At 33.9% G+C, this 17835-nt stretch overlaps 1 protein-coding gene across 1 annotated transcript; it reads right to left on the bottom strand.

Annotated features, from left to right (window-relative positions):
* Positions 1-9374: 9374 nt before the first annotated feature.
* Positions 9375-17627, bottom strand: LOC120624387 (ATP-sensitive inward rectifier potassium channel 1-like). The gene is made up of 9 exons (XM_039890902.1): positions 16904-17627; positions 14702-14828; positions 13759-13947; positions 13378-13449; positions 12667-12774; positions 11834-11940; positions 11216-11368; positions 10478-10597; positions 9375-9833 (listed from the first exon to the last, which is right to left on the bottom strand). The coding sequence occupies exons 1-9, from the start codon at positions 17449-17451 to the stop codon at positions 9488-9490; spliced, it is 1770 nt and encodes a 589-aa protein (XP_039746836.1). The 5' UTR covers positions 17452-17627; the 3' UTR covers positions 9375-9487.
* Positions 17628-17835: the final 208 nt, after the last annotated feature.

Genomic DNA, 17835 nt, shown 5'->3' with positions numbered 1-17835 from the left:
ATAAAATAAAAAAAAACAACAATCAATAAAAATATTTAAAAACGAATAAAAAGGATTAAGTATTGTATCACTGTTAATATTTCTTAGATTAATTAATAATTATTTGAATTTAATATTTATTATTGCGAAAAGTTATGAACGTAAATTTCGCGCCATTAATGAAAATCGAACGCTGCGTGTACTTAAGCTCGCTTGTTCACGACTACAAGCGTTCAGCCTATCCGCTTTGCAATAAATACTCCGTGCAGGCTTCATACTCCAGGAGTATACGCATTATTTTTCACTTACAAGAAACCGACGTGATATGAATTATTTGCGTTGTAATGTTTAATGTGTACCGAGCTTTTATTGTATAAATCTTTTAAGTGTTGGACTTGCGTGGAATCGTAATGGTCTTTATACGAGTAGTCTTTAAACAACGTATATTATCGAAATTCATTGATGATCCCATGTTATAGATTTCATACTGCAATTGTGATAAAATATAACTAATAGTAAAAGAAGAATTATTTTCTCATTCCCAAATTATGACTGCATTTTAACGTGTCAAGAAATAGTCAAGACCAACCTTAGTACCTATCTAAGATTAAACAACCGGCCCTTTTGATCTATTGAAAGCCCACGTTTTATCGATTTTTTTAAACGTCAACGACGAGTTTATGTTTAAAAAGTAAACAGATACACCACATTTGTACTAACGAAAGTAAACAAAATTAAAATAGTATTTACATAGGTGGTATCTAATAATGTTTTGTGAGCTTTGTCGGTACTTTTTGCGCCCAAGTTAAGAAGGTTACATATATTATGAAACTGTGTTGTTTGCCACATAATAAATAACATAACATCATCAGAGTGATCGCAACAAAAAAATAAGGGTGTATTAAAAAATAAGGGGGTAAGCTATACATACTAAGTACTTATAGTAAAAGATGATTCTTATCTATATCTATATATATAAAAACAGAGCTTGAAAATTGTTATTTTTTCGTTAAGGTACAAGATTAAGGATTAAATTAAAAATAAATCAGTTAAATTTATTATAATCGGAAATAAAAACTACGAGTAGTCAGGCATATAGGGTATGCACTAAGCGGGCAGATGATACAAAATGGGAAAATCTCCAGATGATATCAAATAGAAAGCCTACACCTAAGTTTTTATAACGCCAATGCGAGCGGTTAATCAACCCAGTCAACACTGGGCTAGTTGGTCAATTACGAGCGGTCGCTCGTGTTCCTTTAATGTAACGTCATAGCAAGAATCCGGGATCAGGGGATACGAGCGTTTGATCAGAGTGGTTTGATATATATTTTCCCTAAGCAATGCCAAAACCAGTTTAACATAATTAAATACTAGTTTTATCGAAACAGAAGACACACAATTATTATACGGAGGATACATATTTAATACGGAGTTATTGAAGGCTATTTCAATCTACTGAAAATAGATTACGTGCTGAAAAAAGCGGTCATCGCCGGTAATAACTTATATTTAATATTGCCACGTAGAGCAATAAAAAAACAATGTCATAATAGTGGTAATAAAGGCACTGCTTGTGTAAACAGAACAATTAGATCGTGGAATACTAGTTGAGAGTCAAATTGCTACTAATGACTGGCTAGGTACCTACTGTTTAATAGGTATTACTGGTTAATATAACACCTAACGCGCTAAACTATGATCTCACTTGACGACACCTGGGGCCTGATTGTCTGACACATTCTAATTAAAATAAACCACAGTTTTGTAACTATATAAAAAATAATTTGTAACGATTTAAAAAAATTAAAGTAATGAAATACATTGCGTGAGCAGGTAAGATGATATCATTGTAATTTTACCTGCTCACGAAGCCTTTTTATTTGAATCTCGTGAAATGGATAGCTCTGCAACGTGGAGCTCCCTCCCGTGGAGTTAAAGATCTAGGGTCTAGGGTCTGGGATGAAAGTGAGAAATAAAATTAGGCTAAGACCTAATAGGGTCTGCTGCTACTTATAATCATGTTTTTCAAAACGACGAAAATATGATTATTCGAGTTTTAAATATAAAATTCGAATAAAAAGTTCAGATGGACGAATGTAAGAACAGGGATTAAGTGGTTCAAAGTGTTTTCGATATATTGCAAGATATGAAAGTGTTGTGTATGTGGTATATTAAAGTAACTTTTTTATATACCAATCTAGCTCTACGATCTCACACTTGAGATCAGTATGATATTAGTACAGATTACCTGTGCCCTGCGTTTTCACCGTTTTAGCGTAATATTATATAGTCTTTATCAGTAAATGGGCCATATCAAACCAAAAAAAATATATATCTAATGTCACGGGTAGTTCTGAAGCAGGTTTGATGTCAGATAGGCGGTTGGTCATAAAAATGATGCCTCAATGTCTTCAAATTTTTTTTATTAACATTTACAGTATCTTATAATTGATGGACCAAGCAGACGGCCCACCTGATGGTATGTGGAAAACCATCGCATATAAACAGAGCAAAACTTTGGAGGGCATGCAAGGAACACATTCTGCAAAGTCTTGCGTCCATTAACTCGAGTTCTAGCTTCATATTCCTGTAATTACATCGGCAACCGCGCTTTTTAGACCTAGATACAGCATAAAGTGCTGCTTAGCGGCAGTTATAAGCATGGCGGTAGTACTTCCCCAGACGAATTCTGTTACAAAATGCTCTACTAATACTGATAACTAAATTAAAAGGAGACATGTTGTACCGACCCCACAAAGAAGATTGGCAACATAAGTTATTCAAATATATATAATAATGTTTATAATACTCCCTTCAATGGGTAGTTGAAATAAAGACGAAATTGCGTTTCTGTGAAAATACAAGAAACAACATTTAAAGCTCTTAGCTCTTCAGGTCTTTAAAATCAAAATAATTTCTTCTTAAAATAAACTCTTAAATATCTTTTTTAAATGTCACTTATCACTGTAAAAGACATTGCTGACTTTCAATAAAGGTATATGAACTCGAGAAAAGAGTTCTTTACATATATAAGAGCCAACTCTTCAGCTTTATAGCACGACCTCTCTTTATAATTTGTAGGAGGTCACTAGTTTTATTCCCTATGGGGGCTCCTTCAGAAATTCTAAATTGCGTTGCTTCGGCGGTAACTAGTTACTACCTTATCAGGACCGCTGTATTTCTCAACGTTTTAGAGTTCCATTTTGTTGCCACGTGGAGATGGATTAAGGGATATAATCTGCCAAACTATCATGTTGCCATCTTAGACTGTATCGTCACCTATCATCAGTTGACTCCCCAGTCATGTGCCACCTTGTAGAAGAAACGTGTTACTATAAGTAAATAACTTCAGGTTTCTAATCTCAAGCAAATAACACATACTGACTAAAAATAAAATAGGATTACCTACTAAAGATGTTAAGAAAAATTAACAATGTTTGATAAGTATAAAATAGTTTTCAGTTTTATTATACTAAAGTAGGTACTGTCAGTTTAAAAGGTATCATCAACAAGTAAAATATGTTTGTTCTGCAACCTTTATCATAATTAAAATTTATTTGGACTATGGATTTTGTGTATATTTTTGCAAGTGCCCTTAATCCTTTAATTTCGTTAATCATTTATTCAGGTTTATTCAATGGAAAGTTTGTCTCTACCTAAGCTCTTTGTGATTTTCCTTCATTTTATGGTAGCTATGCATTACTATGTACTTTGCGTGGCGTCTATTTTGAAAACTCCCTTTACAACAACTAGACAACAACAGTCTAAATTGACGTCCTAGGAGTTTTTACTGATAGGCCTTTTACTCTACAGGGAATATAAACCTATAGCTTATTTTACCTTTTTTCAGAAAAGTCATTTTTGCTACATTTCCGTTACAGACATTATATTAGTCATAAGAGGTTTTATCACATAAGTATTTACCGTAAAGAATGACGTATTATCAACAGGTAAGTAAAATAGTAAGGCAGACTAGTCAACAAATCTAAAACATTCTTCCCTGTTCTATTTCTGTTCCGTTATGACCTCAGAGCCAATGTGATTTAAAAATTTTATTATATTGCTTAACCACTTATGGATATGATTTCTTCTAATATTCTAAGCGTGTATTTAATGTTTGTATGTACATACATTTCAACAAATGACTGAGGGGGAATAATATATCTTCTTCGTCTTTCTATCGTCTTTGCTCTTGGAGCTTACATTAAAGGAATCAACCACTATTTGAAACCTTCAATCACGTAAACATTGCCAGTCGCAAATACCCGTCCCGAGGACCTACTCCCGCTTTGCCATATTTAAAATACTTTGAATTTCGTATAAGAAATCACTGCATTAATACTATGTGGTTTAATAGCAGCACTAACAATAGCGTTGGGTAAGCAACGTTGACCGAAGTCAGTAAATGGATGGGTGCTGACTTTGGAAGTTTGCAAAATAATTTGGTATACATCAGTCTCAGCTCCTATCAGTAATAAAGAATAGAAATCGTTAAAGGAAGATCGAAATAGCATTGTTAGTTGATTGATATGCTAAATGTTAACCCAGAAAATTTAACTATTTAATATTTTTTATTTAGCCGTAGCACTGAAATCCTCATAAATTTGGCAGCACTTTATGTATTCAGTATCGTTAAGCCTTAAGTGAGGGGTTAGCTGCCGTCCGCTGGGATGTTCTATGCTCTATCTGCAATATAATCTCCAGATTAAAACGAAATTTGAGCAAAACTAAACTTACAGAAGTTCCCATGTCCTACCTCGTAGTATGAACTGAAATGGTGCAAAGCTTTATTTGAATTAATTTAGTAGTTTCACCATGATGCGAGGTTATGATACAAACAGACATAATAAAATGAAAAAAAAAAATTTAGCTTCAGTTTCCATTTTTGAGTGCCCTCCAAAAAATACTTTTTATATATCTGTACAGAATTCGACCCGTTACAGATTATAAGTATAGATTTAAACGAACATTAAATATATTTAATGCAAAATCGTTAAAATACAAAAATTAGGAATCTATTTTACTGGGAATGTATTATACGCAACAAATTGTTTGTCCTAATTCTAAAAATAAAAAGTAATTTATTATCTTGTTTAAATTTTGCAAATAAGCGAAATTTGTTGAACAATCATATTCATTTACATTACTTAGTTATTATTTATGAGGGTAATATTTTTTGTGGTCCAAATGGCCAACGGTAAACCTTAGGATTATAATCGTAAATTTTTATATCTACCGCAACAGCCTTATCTCCTTGACTGATGATTCAGTTAAAAAGAAAGGCGTAGAGAAACTGGTTGCTGTTTTTTTGTAAGTCGTTTATAAATACTATAAGCATAGTGTCTAAAAATCTACTCTAATAATATCCAGGTGTCTTTATCTGATGTGAATTTTCTTTCATTAAAAAAGAAACAAAATAATGAAAGTTGATTTAAAAAAATGTTTCTTTTTTATAACACCTCAATCATGTCTGTTTGCTTTATTGGCAAAGACCTCCTCAACCTTTCTCCACAGATTCCTTTTTGCAGCAGTTTTTACTTCATCGATCCATATCTGGATCGGCTTTCTTGTCATAAATAATTATAAGTGACCTGTCAAATTATTGTTATTTTTATTTTCAATTTTCTAAAGCCCTAAGTTAATAATGAATTTATTTAAAATGTACTCAACCAAATATAACTAACATGGATGATCTATTCAAGCAGGCTAAAGATGTTTTTTTTTTTTAAAAGAACCCATTTCCGACTTATTTTTGGTTTTTTCACTCGGTCTGTTCATTTTTGTCAAAAAAATTGTTCACGTTTTCAGTAAGTAGTTTTCAAATTGTATGTTAATAACCTAAGTTATAATAGACAAATGTCAACTGCTCATAATCATACTGCAGTTTGTCACTCCTTTTTTGTCACGAGCATAAATTGCTTACCTACTATAAACCTTAATCCCGCACTACTAGTGTAATACATTCTTAATTATTGTATAGTTTCGGTGGCCATCCTTGGTCTTCATAATCATCTTCATCACCCTTGGTCGTCAAACTGTGACGTGACTAAATGGTTGTTTTCGAAAGAATTCTCAAATTACACTAAAAAGTACTCAAATCGCTCTAGGTGTTTCTATAACATTTGAAGAGTTCCCTCAATTTTTCCAGGATATCTCCAATTGCAAATTAAAATTTGACCATCTCTGAGGTATGACATACGAGTACCAAAATCGGTGTAAAAATGGCGGAGCAATCGCGTAACAAATATACAAAAAAAACTCAGTCGAATTAAGAACCTCCTACTTATTCTTAAGTCTGTTGAAAAATGAAGTTGTCCAAGAATCCTTTGGAGATTTTACACTTTAATGATTTTTTTTTTACACTGATTTCCCGTAATGTTAAAATAAAATAATCTTTTAACTTGTATGGTTAGCTCTCAGACTACAACAGCACGATCACCTGACGCAGCATCGCACACGGAAACAAGTAATGCCCTACAATTATCATGGTAATTACTCATACAAGTGAGTAATCGACCATTGATCAATGGATAATACACATCAGCATTTTTATCCTGTCTCGCATTCAAATCATTGCAGCTGTTTTGGAGAGCACCGAAGTTTACGCTATCAGACCTTGCTTTATAAAGATTTGCTGATTTGGATTTTAGTATCATCTTTTATTATTGCCGGCTGATTGGCGCTGTGGGCAGTGACCCTCTCTGAGTCTGATGCAAAATGGATGTAATCATCAGATCGTAAGAGGCAAGTTAAACATCGTTTCAGTATACTCTACTCCAGCCTACTGCACCATATCGAATGAAGCACCCCAGCATCTGACTACCTGCCGCAGATTCCAATGCAAATCTCTATGATGCAAACATTGAAGATGCAGCATTTTAAGATCGCGCGGATTCAACTTGTTATTGAGAATAGCAGGTTTTCGAAAGTTTACCAATTAATGCAATCATACTTTCATTTTTCTTAAACCTGAAATCTTGAGTGAACTTAAAAGTTATATGCAGGCAACATAAAAGATCTCGTAGAAGCTCTTAAGTGCCACGTGGTGACAGCAGATACAGTTGTAACCCCTTCTCATCTCGTTGATGACGACTAAGGGAATGTAACGGTGAACGGACAGCAGCATCCTCTTTGCCACTACTACCAGTTACTGCGAGCACCAACCCATCTGCTGATTGTGTAAAAAGTTGGAAGAGGCCTTTAGTCCAGCAGTGGTCTACTATAGACTATTGATGAATGAATGAATGAGAATGAATACAGAGTGTATTGTATACTAGCGTACCCAGTCCCCTTCGCCAGGCTGGGTACTTATTTTGCCGGATTTTGCTTTATTTTATTTGAACAAAAAACTTACATCGTAAAATTTTTAATTGAAGTCTCATGATATACTCAATCATTTATTTCTCTCCGTATTCATTCTCTTCTCGAGCGGGTGACGATCATTATCTACACCCATGTACACCTAACAATAAAATATCGTCATAGTAAATAAAAGCTGTATTTGACAGTTTGGCAGTTCAAAAATAGGAGTGCTACGATCGTCACTAAACTTTTCAGGATTACTCGCCAGGTCAATCCGGAGATTCCCTGAAAGTTTCATTGAAATCAGTCAAGCCGTTTCGGAGCCTATACGGAACATACCCACAAACTTTCTCTTTTATATATATAGATATATAGATAGATAGATAGATAGACTAGCTGACCGGCGCAACTTCGTCTGCACCAAATTGTTTATAAGAGGTTTCAATATCTAAAAAAAAACCAAGAAACTAATTTTAGCGCCACCTACCAGGTCCAGTTTTATTTCCAAACTATGTTATTCGCGGCCGGGCGGCTCGCTGCATTTTTCTTGCTTTTTGCGTTTCTATACCCGTCGCAACATCTAAGCGATTTGTTCAATTTGAAAAATTTAAAAATGAATTTGCAGGTATATAATCAAACTTAATATTTATATTATTTTATTTGTTGCGCATTTATAATATTATTAGGATGGTACGCATGCATTCGATCGATGTCCCATATGCCTTGCGATTTACTGTTATCTGTGAAGAGTTATGCCCTTTATCTCTGACAATATTTATCAGATCTCCATTTAAGTACGACAATACATGCTACACTTTTAAATAAAAAATAGAATTATTAAAATCGATTCAAATTAATCGGAGCTATGGAGTAAAATTGATAAAAAAAATTATTCCGTTTCCAAGATGAAACTTATTGTTTATCGGGATAAAAAGTATCCTTTATGTTGACCCGGAATACCAGCTATCACTATGCCAAATTTTATTAAAATCCCAAAAAAATGTATAATATTATTTTGGAAACAAAGAGGAGAAATTTCAAACATTAGCTATTTTAGGATGAGTTGTTATTGATTGAGAAGTTTTATACCTAGTGGTGGTAGTACACTTATAAAGTAGTCATAAAGGGTAGATATTTTTACAATAAATAATCATACGTCTGTATAACAATTTAGACCAATAAACTGTTGCTAGCGACTTTAGCCGAGTTAAGTTCGGTTTTTTTAAATTACTTATCTATCCAAGATGTTTTTATATTTATATGAAATTTTTCTTACATAGGCATTTTATTATTCCACGGGTACAGTTGGCTTCTAAGGCTTTGCCAGGATAAAAAGTATCCTATGTACATGTGCAGAAATGCAGAATGAAGTATTGCTTGCATTCTGCACATGGAAATAGGAAACCAACAAATTAATATCTACACTTTCGCATTTTTTATATTAGTAGGTACTTATATAAATTCCTGCGTGTGGGTGTGTCCAGTGTAAGATGCACGCCACGAGATAACAATGTCGACCTATTTACTCTTGAAATGGTACACATAATTATTTGGTACCCTACGGACCTGTGGTTTCATTTATACTGTTTAAAGTTTATTTTATAGTAAGCAGGCATTAGGCTAGGCTTTTGCTACCTATATTTTGTCCTGTAGACGATCCACGGTTATGTTATGTATAGATATAGTCTTTTATTGTGACTCTGCACTCGGTAAGTACAATTTCGGTGTAGCCATTGTAATTTTGGTCTGGTGGGATGCTTATGCCGTGGCTAGTTACCACCTTACTAACAAAGAAGTGCCGCTAAGCGATTTAGTGTCCCGGTACGATGTCGCGTAAAAACCGATTAGGGATAAGTATGACTACCATACTCCCTAACAGGTTACCCCGCTACCATCTTAGACTGCATAATCACTTAACACCAGGTGAGATTACAGTCAAGGGCTAACTTGTCGTGGAATAATAAAAAAAAGACCATCATAATATATGAAAATCGACTGTCAATAAAAGGGATAAATTAATAGTTGATCGCTGAATTTCTTAAGTGCCGGCAAAATCTCTCCCTCTACTCTCAAATGAAAATAACAAAAGCTTGATAAAAAATAATTTAATTTCTAAACCTGTTTCAATATACTGTTTTACTCTATTTAGTAGATATTTCTATACCTCAAAGTATTTCGTAAATAAATTTAGCCTTTATTTAAATTAAAATTCACCCGCGTTTGCGGTACCTCTACTTTGACCCTCCACATATCTTTCTGGATAAAATCTTCTAAAATGCCATCCAAAACTTCTTCGGGTCGAATTCATATTGATTATCGGACTAGAAGGCACAGACTCTTCCGCCCTGGATAAAGTAGAAGTGTCCTCTTGATTTAAAGATATGCGTGTCAGAGATAAGTTAGTTGGGGTTGATAGTAGTTGTTGTGATGATTTGATATCCTCTTCGAATTCTTTTAGCTGGCTAGCGCTGCACAGAGGTGTTTCCACTTGCTCTACCGAGTCGAGGTGCTCAACGTCAATGGAGTATGCCTCGTGCTTCTTTGACCAACTAAAATTGAAAGTATTTATTACTCCCAAGGAGCGCCGAGCGGTGATAGCCTAGTGGGTAAAGTTTGGCTTTCCTTTCGGGGGGACCGACTTCGATCCCCAGCATGCACAGGTAACTTTAAGAGTTATGGCGTTTTTAATTTAAGCAATTTATTATCACTTGCTTTAACGGTGAAGAAACATCTGTGTCCTGAGGTGAGCTGGTAATTATGATGATAATTAGTTGCGGAGAAAACCCACTTTGGTTCTCTAAGTACTTTAAAATCTTTACAAATGTCTGTTTTAAAGAGGTTTTCCGGCTTTTGGCCTGAGACTGTACGTAGGAGACAGATACATCGATATAGGGTAGCAACACAAAATATCCCTTCTTTGTTTTACATTGATGCTATATATTTTTTAACATTGGTTTTTAATGTATCTTATATTTAATTAGGTAGGTATTTTTGGTAATATGAATTAGTGTTTTTACAGACGTCTCGAAAAAATAAATTTTTTCAGTGTAGTAAATTGTTGCGCACATATTTTGTCGTACAACTTAGCTATTCATAGACCTTAGCTTGACTGTAAAAGAAGGTTAAGGTAGGCCAAAAGGTTATGAAAACTGAAATTTGATTAGTCTTAACAATAGTATCAATCAATTCTTACTGCAATACGTTTTTGAATCTATATCCCCAAATGATTTCCTTGGATAGGTAGGATGTCCTGCTTTGGGTCACTGTTCCCATATTCTTAGACGAGCCGGTAAGACAAACCACAATTTCAAATCTAAAACAGAAAAAAAACAAAAAATATTTAAGCTAATTATGTTTGCTGCATTTCTGCGCTGAATGATTCTTTATGCATAAATTTTGCCAGCCCTTCTGTTACTAGACGAGGCAATTTAACACGGTATTAATTAATAATCCATAATTATAATACGTAAGTAAGTACTTATATTTGGTTTGTTGCTTTTGTTAGCTATGTTTGCCTTATGTTGTGCACTGTTTTGATGACATCTTAGAGATTTACACAGGATATATGGTAATAAATGTTACCCGCGTTAAAAAAACATTCGTTTCCTATGTATGGCTATACCGTTAACCTTATTTTGGTGAAATTTTGCATCCTGGAAACGGCCTACGGATATTTAATAGATATCCGAAGGAAATAACGAGTAATGTTATATAATCATCATCATATCAATCCATTACCGGCCCTCTACAGGGCACGGGTTTTTTCCCACAGTGAGAAGGGGTTTTGGCCGTAGTCCACCACGCTGGCCCAGTGCGGATTGGTTTTATATAATATAATTGTTATATTTAAAACTTTTTGGGATCGGAAAAATATCGTATCCTTCTGGATGCAATTATGACAAAATACGATTAGTTACGCAAGAAAAATTACCTCAAGTCCATCATATCTTGCGCTGTGAGATCATAGAGTGGGCTTTTATGATTTATAACATGTACTACAGTAATTGGCCAAAGAAGGAAAGCACGCCCTTCTTTTAGTTCTAGTTGGTGCATATAATTCTGTACTCTTTCTCCTTCTAATGTTCTGAAATGAAGTGTAAATAAGGAATAAGAAATGGAATCATTTTATTAATTTGGCTCGCATTTACTAAATTATAGCCGAACTTAAAAATACAACTTTTTCGGTAAGTTCAAACCCAAAGCTTTAGTAAAATTTCTTATTCTGAAGATGATCGAATACAAGAATATTATAAGTTCGTCGGGCATGAAAAACAATAAATAAAACCAATGTTGCTATATTTTGATAGATATAGATATGGTATTTAAGGAAAAAAAAATAAAAGTATACCTGCATCGTACTTTTAGATTTATCGGAACATTTACCATCTTAATTTGTTTGGCTACATTTTGTGCACCTATTATCGACGACACAGTAGTAGGTTCCACATCAATTTATTACACTGCTTTGTTGTTGTGTTGTTTCGAGTTTCTATCTATGTAAGTGGGTGGGTATAGATAAAATAAGAAGAAACAAGGTAATTTGTCTAACCTGATTGGCTTAAGCATGTATGCAGTTATTGTGCTTCCAATTAAATGTAGGTTTAAAAGATCCCATACTCTGAATTGCAGACATAGTTCACCATCGCGCAGACAAACCTATAATTTTTTTTTGTTAGTTCATTCTCTGAAATATTTTTGTACTAATACAAAAATATTTCAGAGAGTGCAGTACATTCAGTTTTATTTAAGAGAAGAACGATTTTATTATTCAGAAGTGGGATACAAACGAATAAACAGTTTTTCAAAAAGTTTCCAGTTTTTGGATCGATCTATTAAACGGTTAAAATGGCACCTGGATTATGGTTCCACCTAAAAATCTGCGCTGCGTACTTATATGCTTAGTAAGCCATTTAGCACAAGGCTGAGTTGGAATCTTTTACTAAGTTGAGCCATACGTGACAAGCATTATTCTGGCGCTTGAGAATTTGAGTACCGAAGTACTCAAGTTATGGAAGCGCTTGGTAGCACCTAACGCTAAGGTGTTTTTAAAACATTTGTGGCATAGTAAAAAATAAAGATATTTTCTGAAGATGAAACAGTCCAGCTTTCTTGCAGACAGATAATAAGTGCATTTTCGAATGAACTTTCTAATTCGAATCGGTAAATAGTTTGAGCCACGCACCTTTGACGTACTAAGCCTGACGTGCTTGTAGTAATACCTGCTACCAAGCCCTACAGATAGGAACACAGCAATGCTGTTTGGCGGGAAAAATAAGCATGGCGGTAGTACTACTACAATAGACATGCACTGTCACAAAATGATTTTGACACCTTTGGGATCTTAATCTTGTTAGTAAATTAGTGTTAATAAAAAATACTCACAGTGGCTTTCTTACTGAATCCGATGGGAGCACCTTGTCTATTAGGGCGTATCATTTTTGTGAAGAGCAAACCAGCGAGACCCCCCGACAATGCAGTCCCTGCTATTATCTGTAATAGATATTATATTTATTACAGTTTAGCTCGTGTTAGTGTAGATTTTCTCAAGCAAGAATTCTTTTTCTAAATGTTATTTTTGCATCTCTCAGGAATAGCTCCTTCTTTTGTGATAAAATATTTCTATGTCCTTTTTATGATGAGTACGCGAAATATAACGTTCATCGGTTGAGTAGTTAAAATGTTTAAGTGTAACAAGCAAACTCACATTCGTATTTATATCTATTATTTGTTGGGATTTATTAAAAATTCCAAATTAAGCCAAGATTGATTTAGTTGTTGCTAGAGGCTATTGTGAAATCCCTGGTGAACGTTACTCTGTTGGTCTTACTGGGTAAAAAGTACTTATGTTCGTTTCCAGGTCACCTGTATGTCAAATTTCACCAAGATTAAGCCGAACATAGATCAACAACCATACAAATAAACCAGGCTGATTTTAATTTATGTTCCTCCTTTATTTAAGGTCCGTGGGTCCTATTAAATAGGAGCTGAATTTCTAAATATTATATAAATTGACCGACCTACAATATTAAACTAGGTCCTCGAAATTTCAAAGTGTGGGTTTTAAACATGCTTAACAAACGTTAGTAAACCTACTTCAAACACCATTATGATTATTGCTTCAGGACATTCCTCATTTGGATATCTGACTCCATATCCGATTGTCATCTGAAAATAAAAAGAAAAAAATATGTATTAAATAAATGCAGAAATGCTACTTTAAATTTTGGATTTTAAAAACATAGAGCATTTCCGGATATTGCCTTCAGTTTCTGGAAATGTTCTAGCTTTCTCTGTTTTGTTTTTATCATTGGTTTTAGCCGACATCTTTTAAACCTAGGGCTCTATCAATAAACTTGGCATAACGTGAATTTTTAGAGGTTCTGTCACTTGAAGTGTAATAAACCATTGCTCAAGTTTAGAAATAAGTGAATAAGAAACAGTTTGACTGACTATAACAAATTAAAGTATTTTTACCTGCGTCTCCACTGACATCATGAGAAGACCAGCAAACGAGGAGGTACCCGTGACACAATGCTCCTTACCATCACCTATGTCATCCTGGTAAGAGGTGGCGACTGCATACCAGATACCAGCAAAGATAAACCAGAAGACAAAGTAAGAAAACACCATCATCAATATTATGAACCGCCATTTACTGTTGATCTAAAAATTTCAGTTTATATAAACTTAGTAGACATTAATTATAAGGATCATTAATTAATTAAATATACCGGCGTCGATACCCAATATCTCCCTGATGGTTATGATAATTCTCTCTGTTTTGAAGAGGGTAGGTACTGTTTCTTCGTTCAATATGCCTTTAAAATTGTAGGTAATATTGAAGAAACTAATGATGAGTTTTAGATAATATGTAGATGGTTAGATAAATAGCCAAAACTAAATGGACAGCTAAAACTTAATCAACGAAATCGTAGACTTCATCAAGGATTTAATGATTTTGTTACTAATATAAAAGGATTTAAAACTTATCTATTACCTAGAAACTAGTTAACTTTGAATTAGAAAGATACTTTCGCTTGCTTATCGCATGGACGTCGCATTCATGATGGGCATTACGACGCTAGTTACCCTATTTCAGAGATGTTCAGTAAATAATGTATTGGTAGTTGGCATAACTATGGACTATTTCTCGTGCATGCGATTTTAGTGAAAATGACTAAGAAAATAACTTTTAGCGTTCTTATTCGTTCTTTATTACTTGATAAGCAGTGATCGGGTGAATTGACAGGATCGCTTGCTTATCAGCCAACCATTCTGCCTCCACCTATTTTCTCCGAAGTCGAAATAAATTAGATATGTTTTTTATTATGAGCATTATACGCAGCATATATTATTTCATAGCAACAACTTTACACAATTAACCTTATATTAGTAATTATTAGCGGTTAATACTGACCACAGTATTAACTATGTCTCTCATGTACTTCATAGATTTGGCCGGTATGTTGCTTCTTACTGGCACGTTTTCTTCCCCGCTTTTGTGAACCACTCTTCTAGAACGAACGGGTCGACCGGGTTGCCGTCTGTAAATGCAAAACAATTTCCGTACTAACTACATAATACTAACATTATTAAGAGGAAAGATTTGTTTATTTTTAGTTTATTTTTTATCGATAAACCGAAAACTACTGTACGATTTTATTCATTCCTTAATTTTTCGAAAGCTATTCAATTCAGCAGTGACATAGGCTATTCTTAATTTTAGTAAAAAAAAATTTTTTCATCCGCGTAAGCTTTCTTCTCAGTCATACGTCATCTTAATCATACCAACCCATTATCGGCCCACTACAGAGCCCGGATCCCCTCTTACGATAAGAAGAGGTTAGGGCCATAGTCCACCAAACTAACCCAGTGCGAATAAGTGGCCTTCACACTGCTTTGAGAATATTATGGAAAACTCTCAGGTATGCAAGTTTCCTTACGACGTTTTCCTTCTCCGTTGAATCAAGTGATATTTTAATTGATACTGTCCACAACGCTGGCCAAGTATGGATTGGTAGACTTCACGCGTCCTTGAGAACATTACGGAGAACTCCTCACGATGTTTTCCTTTACTTAAATAAAAAACGCACCCAACTCCAAAAAGTTAGAGGTGCATGCTGGGGTTTAAACACGGTCCCCCGAAAGGGACGCCATAAAAAGGCTGGCCATAAATACCTCTCTGTACTTATTAGTACTTTAAGGTTTACTTTAATTAGTTAGATGTTAGGTCGAAGTAATGGTATTTGTAGGCGAATAATGGCTAGAATAATTATTATAGAAGATAAAATCTTCTAAAGTGCCAAGATTCAGCAGTATACTATCAGGCTCCATACTAATATATTCAAACCCGTTTCTAAAATAAAGTTAATCTCCCAGTACTTAGTATTGTGTCACTATAAACAGAACATAATTCCTACGGAAAAAGTAATTTGTAAAATTGCTTGCTTGAAACAAAACATTCAACGAGAACGGTTATTTTTCTTAAATGATGCATCGATATTAATACCCTAAATGAATTGAAGTGTAAACACCTTTCAATATTTGTAGATTACGGTTAGTAAAATTCCCGAATATGTTATTCAAATTCGTATCTTATCAAAATTGCTGATAAAATATTTATCTAAGTTGGTATTTTGATCGCAACGAATGAAATATTGAGATTTTGTATTCATTGGATTTAGGTTGTATTCTCATTTTCTGATAAAGGAAAATTTTACATATTCTTTCGGTATAGCACTATTTATTTATTCCCATAAATCTATTTTACATATATCGGCTTCCCTACTCATAGTTTTCACGCGAAAGAATTTTTACATATGTCTTACTTCAGCAAAGTGATCTAGCAACTGATAAAAATAAAAATTTTGCAATAAGGTGTCTTGTAACGGCTTGTTTTCTTGGGATAAATGCCTATATTACTCTGCGCCCTTTCTACTAACTCTATGTTAAAAAAAGTTGATTGGTGGCCTGATTAGAGCGTGAATGAAGGACAAACAAACCTACACCCTTACGCATTTATAATATTAGTGAAGATTATGACATACATATACAGTAAAGGCGAACAAAGCAGCGGGCACATCTATTACTTTCTTATTTTAAATACTGGCCTCAAAATGGAAAACTGGGCCACGAAATATTTCCGTAAAGTATTTAGATTCTCACTAAAGATAAATTAGTTCATCAATGAACAAATAAGCATTTCCCAAAAACGTAACTGTTATCTTCACAGCTTAGGTGTTATTTTAGGCATTCTTTAAAATATGTACTTACAAACGAGATAATGGATTATATATAATATACCTTCAGCACAAAATAAAAACTCTTGCCATAAAGAGCTGATTTAAGAGATTTCCCGTCAAATTATTTACGAACGAGCATAGAATAATCTATATTCCTTTAAATGAGAGAGTTTTTTTTTATGTTTAACCTATCTAAGTAACCACTTGATTTTTGGCATAGAATTTACGGAGACGGAGATTAACATAGGACCTAGTAAGACATCTATTTCCCAACAGTGGTTTACGTCCTAACAAAGCAACCGAGTAGTAGTTCACCTCGGGTGACCACGGGGCGCAGCGAGTGGTCAATAATTATATATTTAAGAATTTGGTCTTACCTATTTTTTTTACCTTTTTTGCTCCTTCTAGTGTATGGAGAAGAATAATCATAGTAGGCATTTGTAGGAACTGTATTTGTAGTTGTGTCATTGTCAATGCTCCCAGCCATTTCTATTGTATCGTAAATTTCGGCAGAATTAACAGAACCAACAACAGGTTGTGTCGATGCATCTGATATATTTCTTTTTTCAGAGCTTTTAGGAGACTCTGTTTCAACGTCTATTGTCATAACCAGACCAACATCAGCTTGTTCATCTTCACTCGAGTATTGTGAGCTGTATTCGCCTTCAAGTTGAGTCGTATTAGCATCTTCACAATTTATATTAGTAACAATATAAGGAAATACAATTTCCTTTCCTTCTACGTATGTCTGTGAAATTCTATAATGTTTTTTAAAATCTTCATTGGTGTAAACTTCAGTGTTTGTCATAGTTGGTATTTCAATTGACGATCTTTCAGATACATTTCCAATTGCTGCGGAATAACTAAATGACCTTTCAAAGGCTCGGGCTTTGCTACCTCTTCTTTCATATTGTATATTTTCCATCGTAACAATTTATATTTGGCACAACATCACTATTTTAACGTTTATATATATATCATTGATGATTTTTTGAAGTGCAATCTATGTGATTGAAAATCATTATCAGATTACTTTGGGGGCTTGTGTTAAAGCTTTGTTTAATATATCATTTATATACATTTTCAAAGTTTTCAGCTCGACTTGTTAAATTTAATTTATCACTTCTTTCACTTTTATACTTTTTTACGTTTGTTATTATTTTATTTTTTCTTTTACGATACTTTCACGTCATATATTTAAATGAAGAACATATTTTCAAAGAGTCGTGTTACAACTAAGTCAAGCTATCTACGTTCCGTCAAGATAACACCTTTATCCAATAAGATAAGGAATATTTGTTGATAAAGC

This window comes from Pararge aegeria, chromosome 1 (assembly GCF_905163445.1).
Source record: "Pararge aegeria chromosome 1, ilParAegt1.1, whole genome shotgun sequence".
Lineage (NCBI taxonomy): Eukaryota > Metazoa > Arthropoda > Insecta > Lepidoptera > Nymphalidae > Pararge > Pararge aegeria.
Note: the sequence above shows the minus strand (reverse complement) of the source record. Positions and strands in the feature narration are given on the sequence as shown.

Coding starts and splice junctions, on each gene's coding strand:
- LOC120624387 (XM_039890902.1), bottom strand. CDS start 17,451: ATGGAAAATATACAATATGAAAGAAGAGGTAGCAAAGCCCGAGCCTTT. Junction 13,450..13,758: donor TGATGTCAGTGGAGACGCAG/GTAAAAATACTT, acceptor TTTTATTTTCAG/ATGACAATCGGATATGGAGT. Junction 10,598..11,215: donor CAAGATATGATGGACTTGAG/GTAATTTTTCTT, acceptor TTTCTGTTTTAG/ATTTGAAATTGTGGTTTGTC.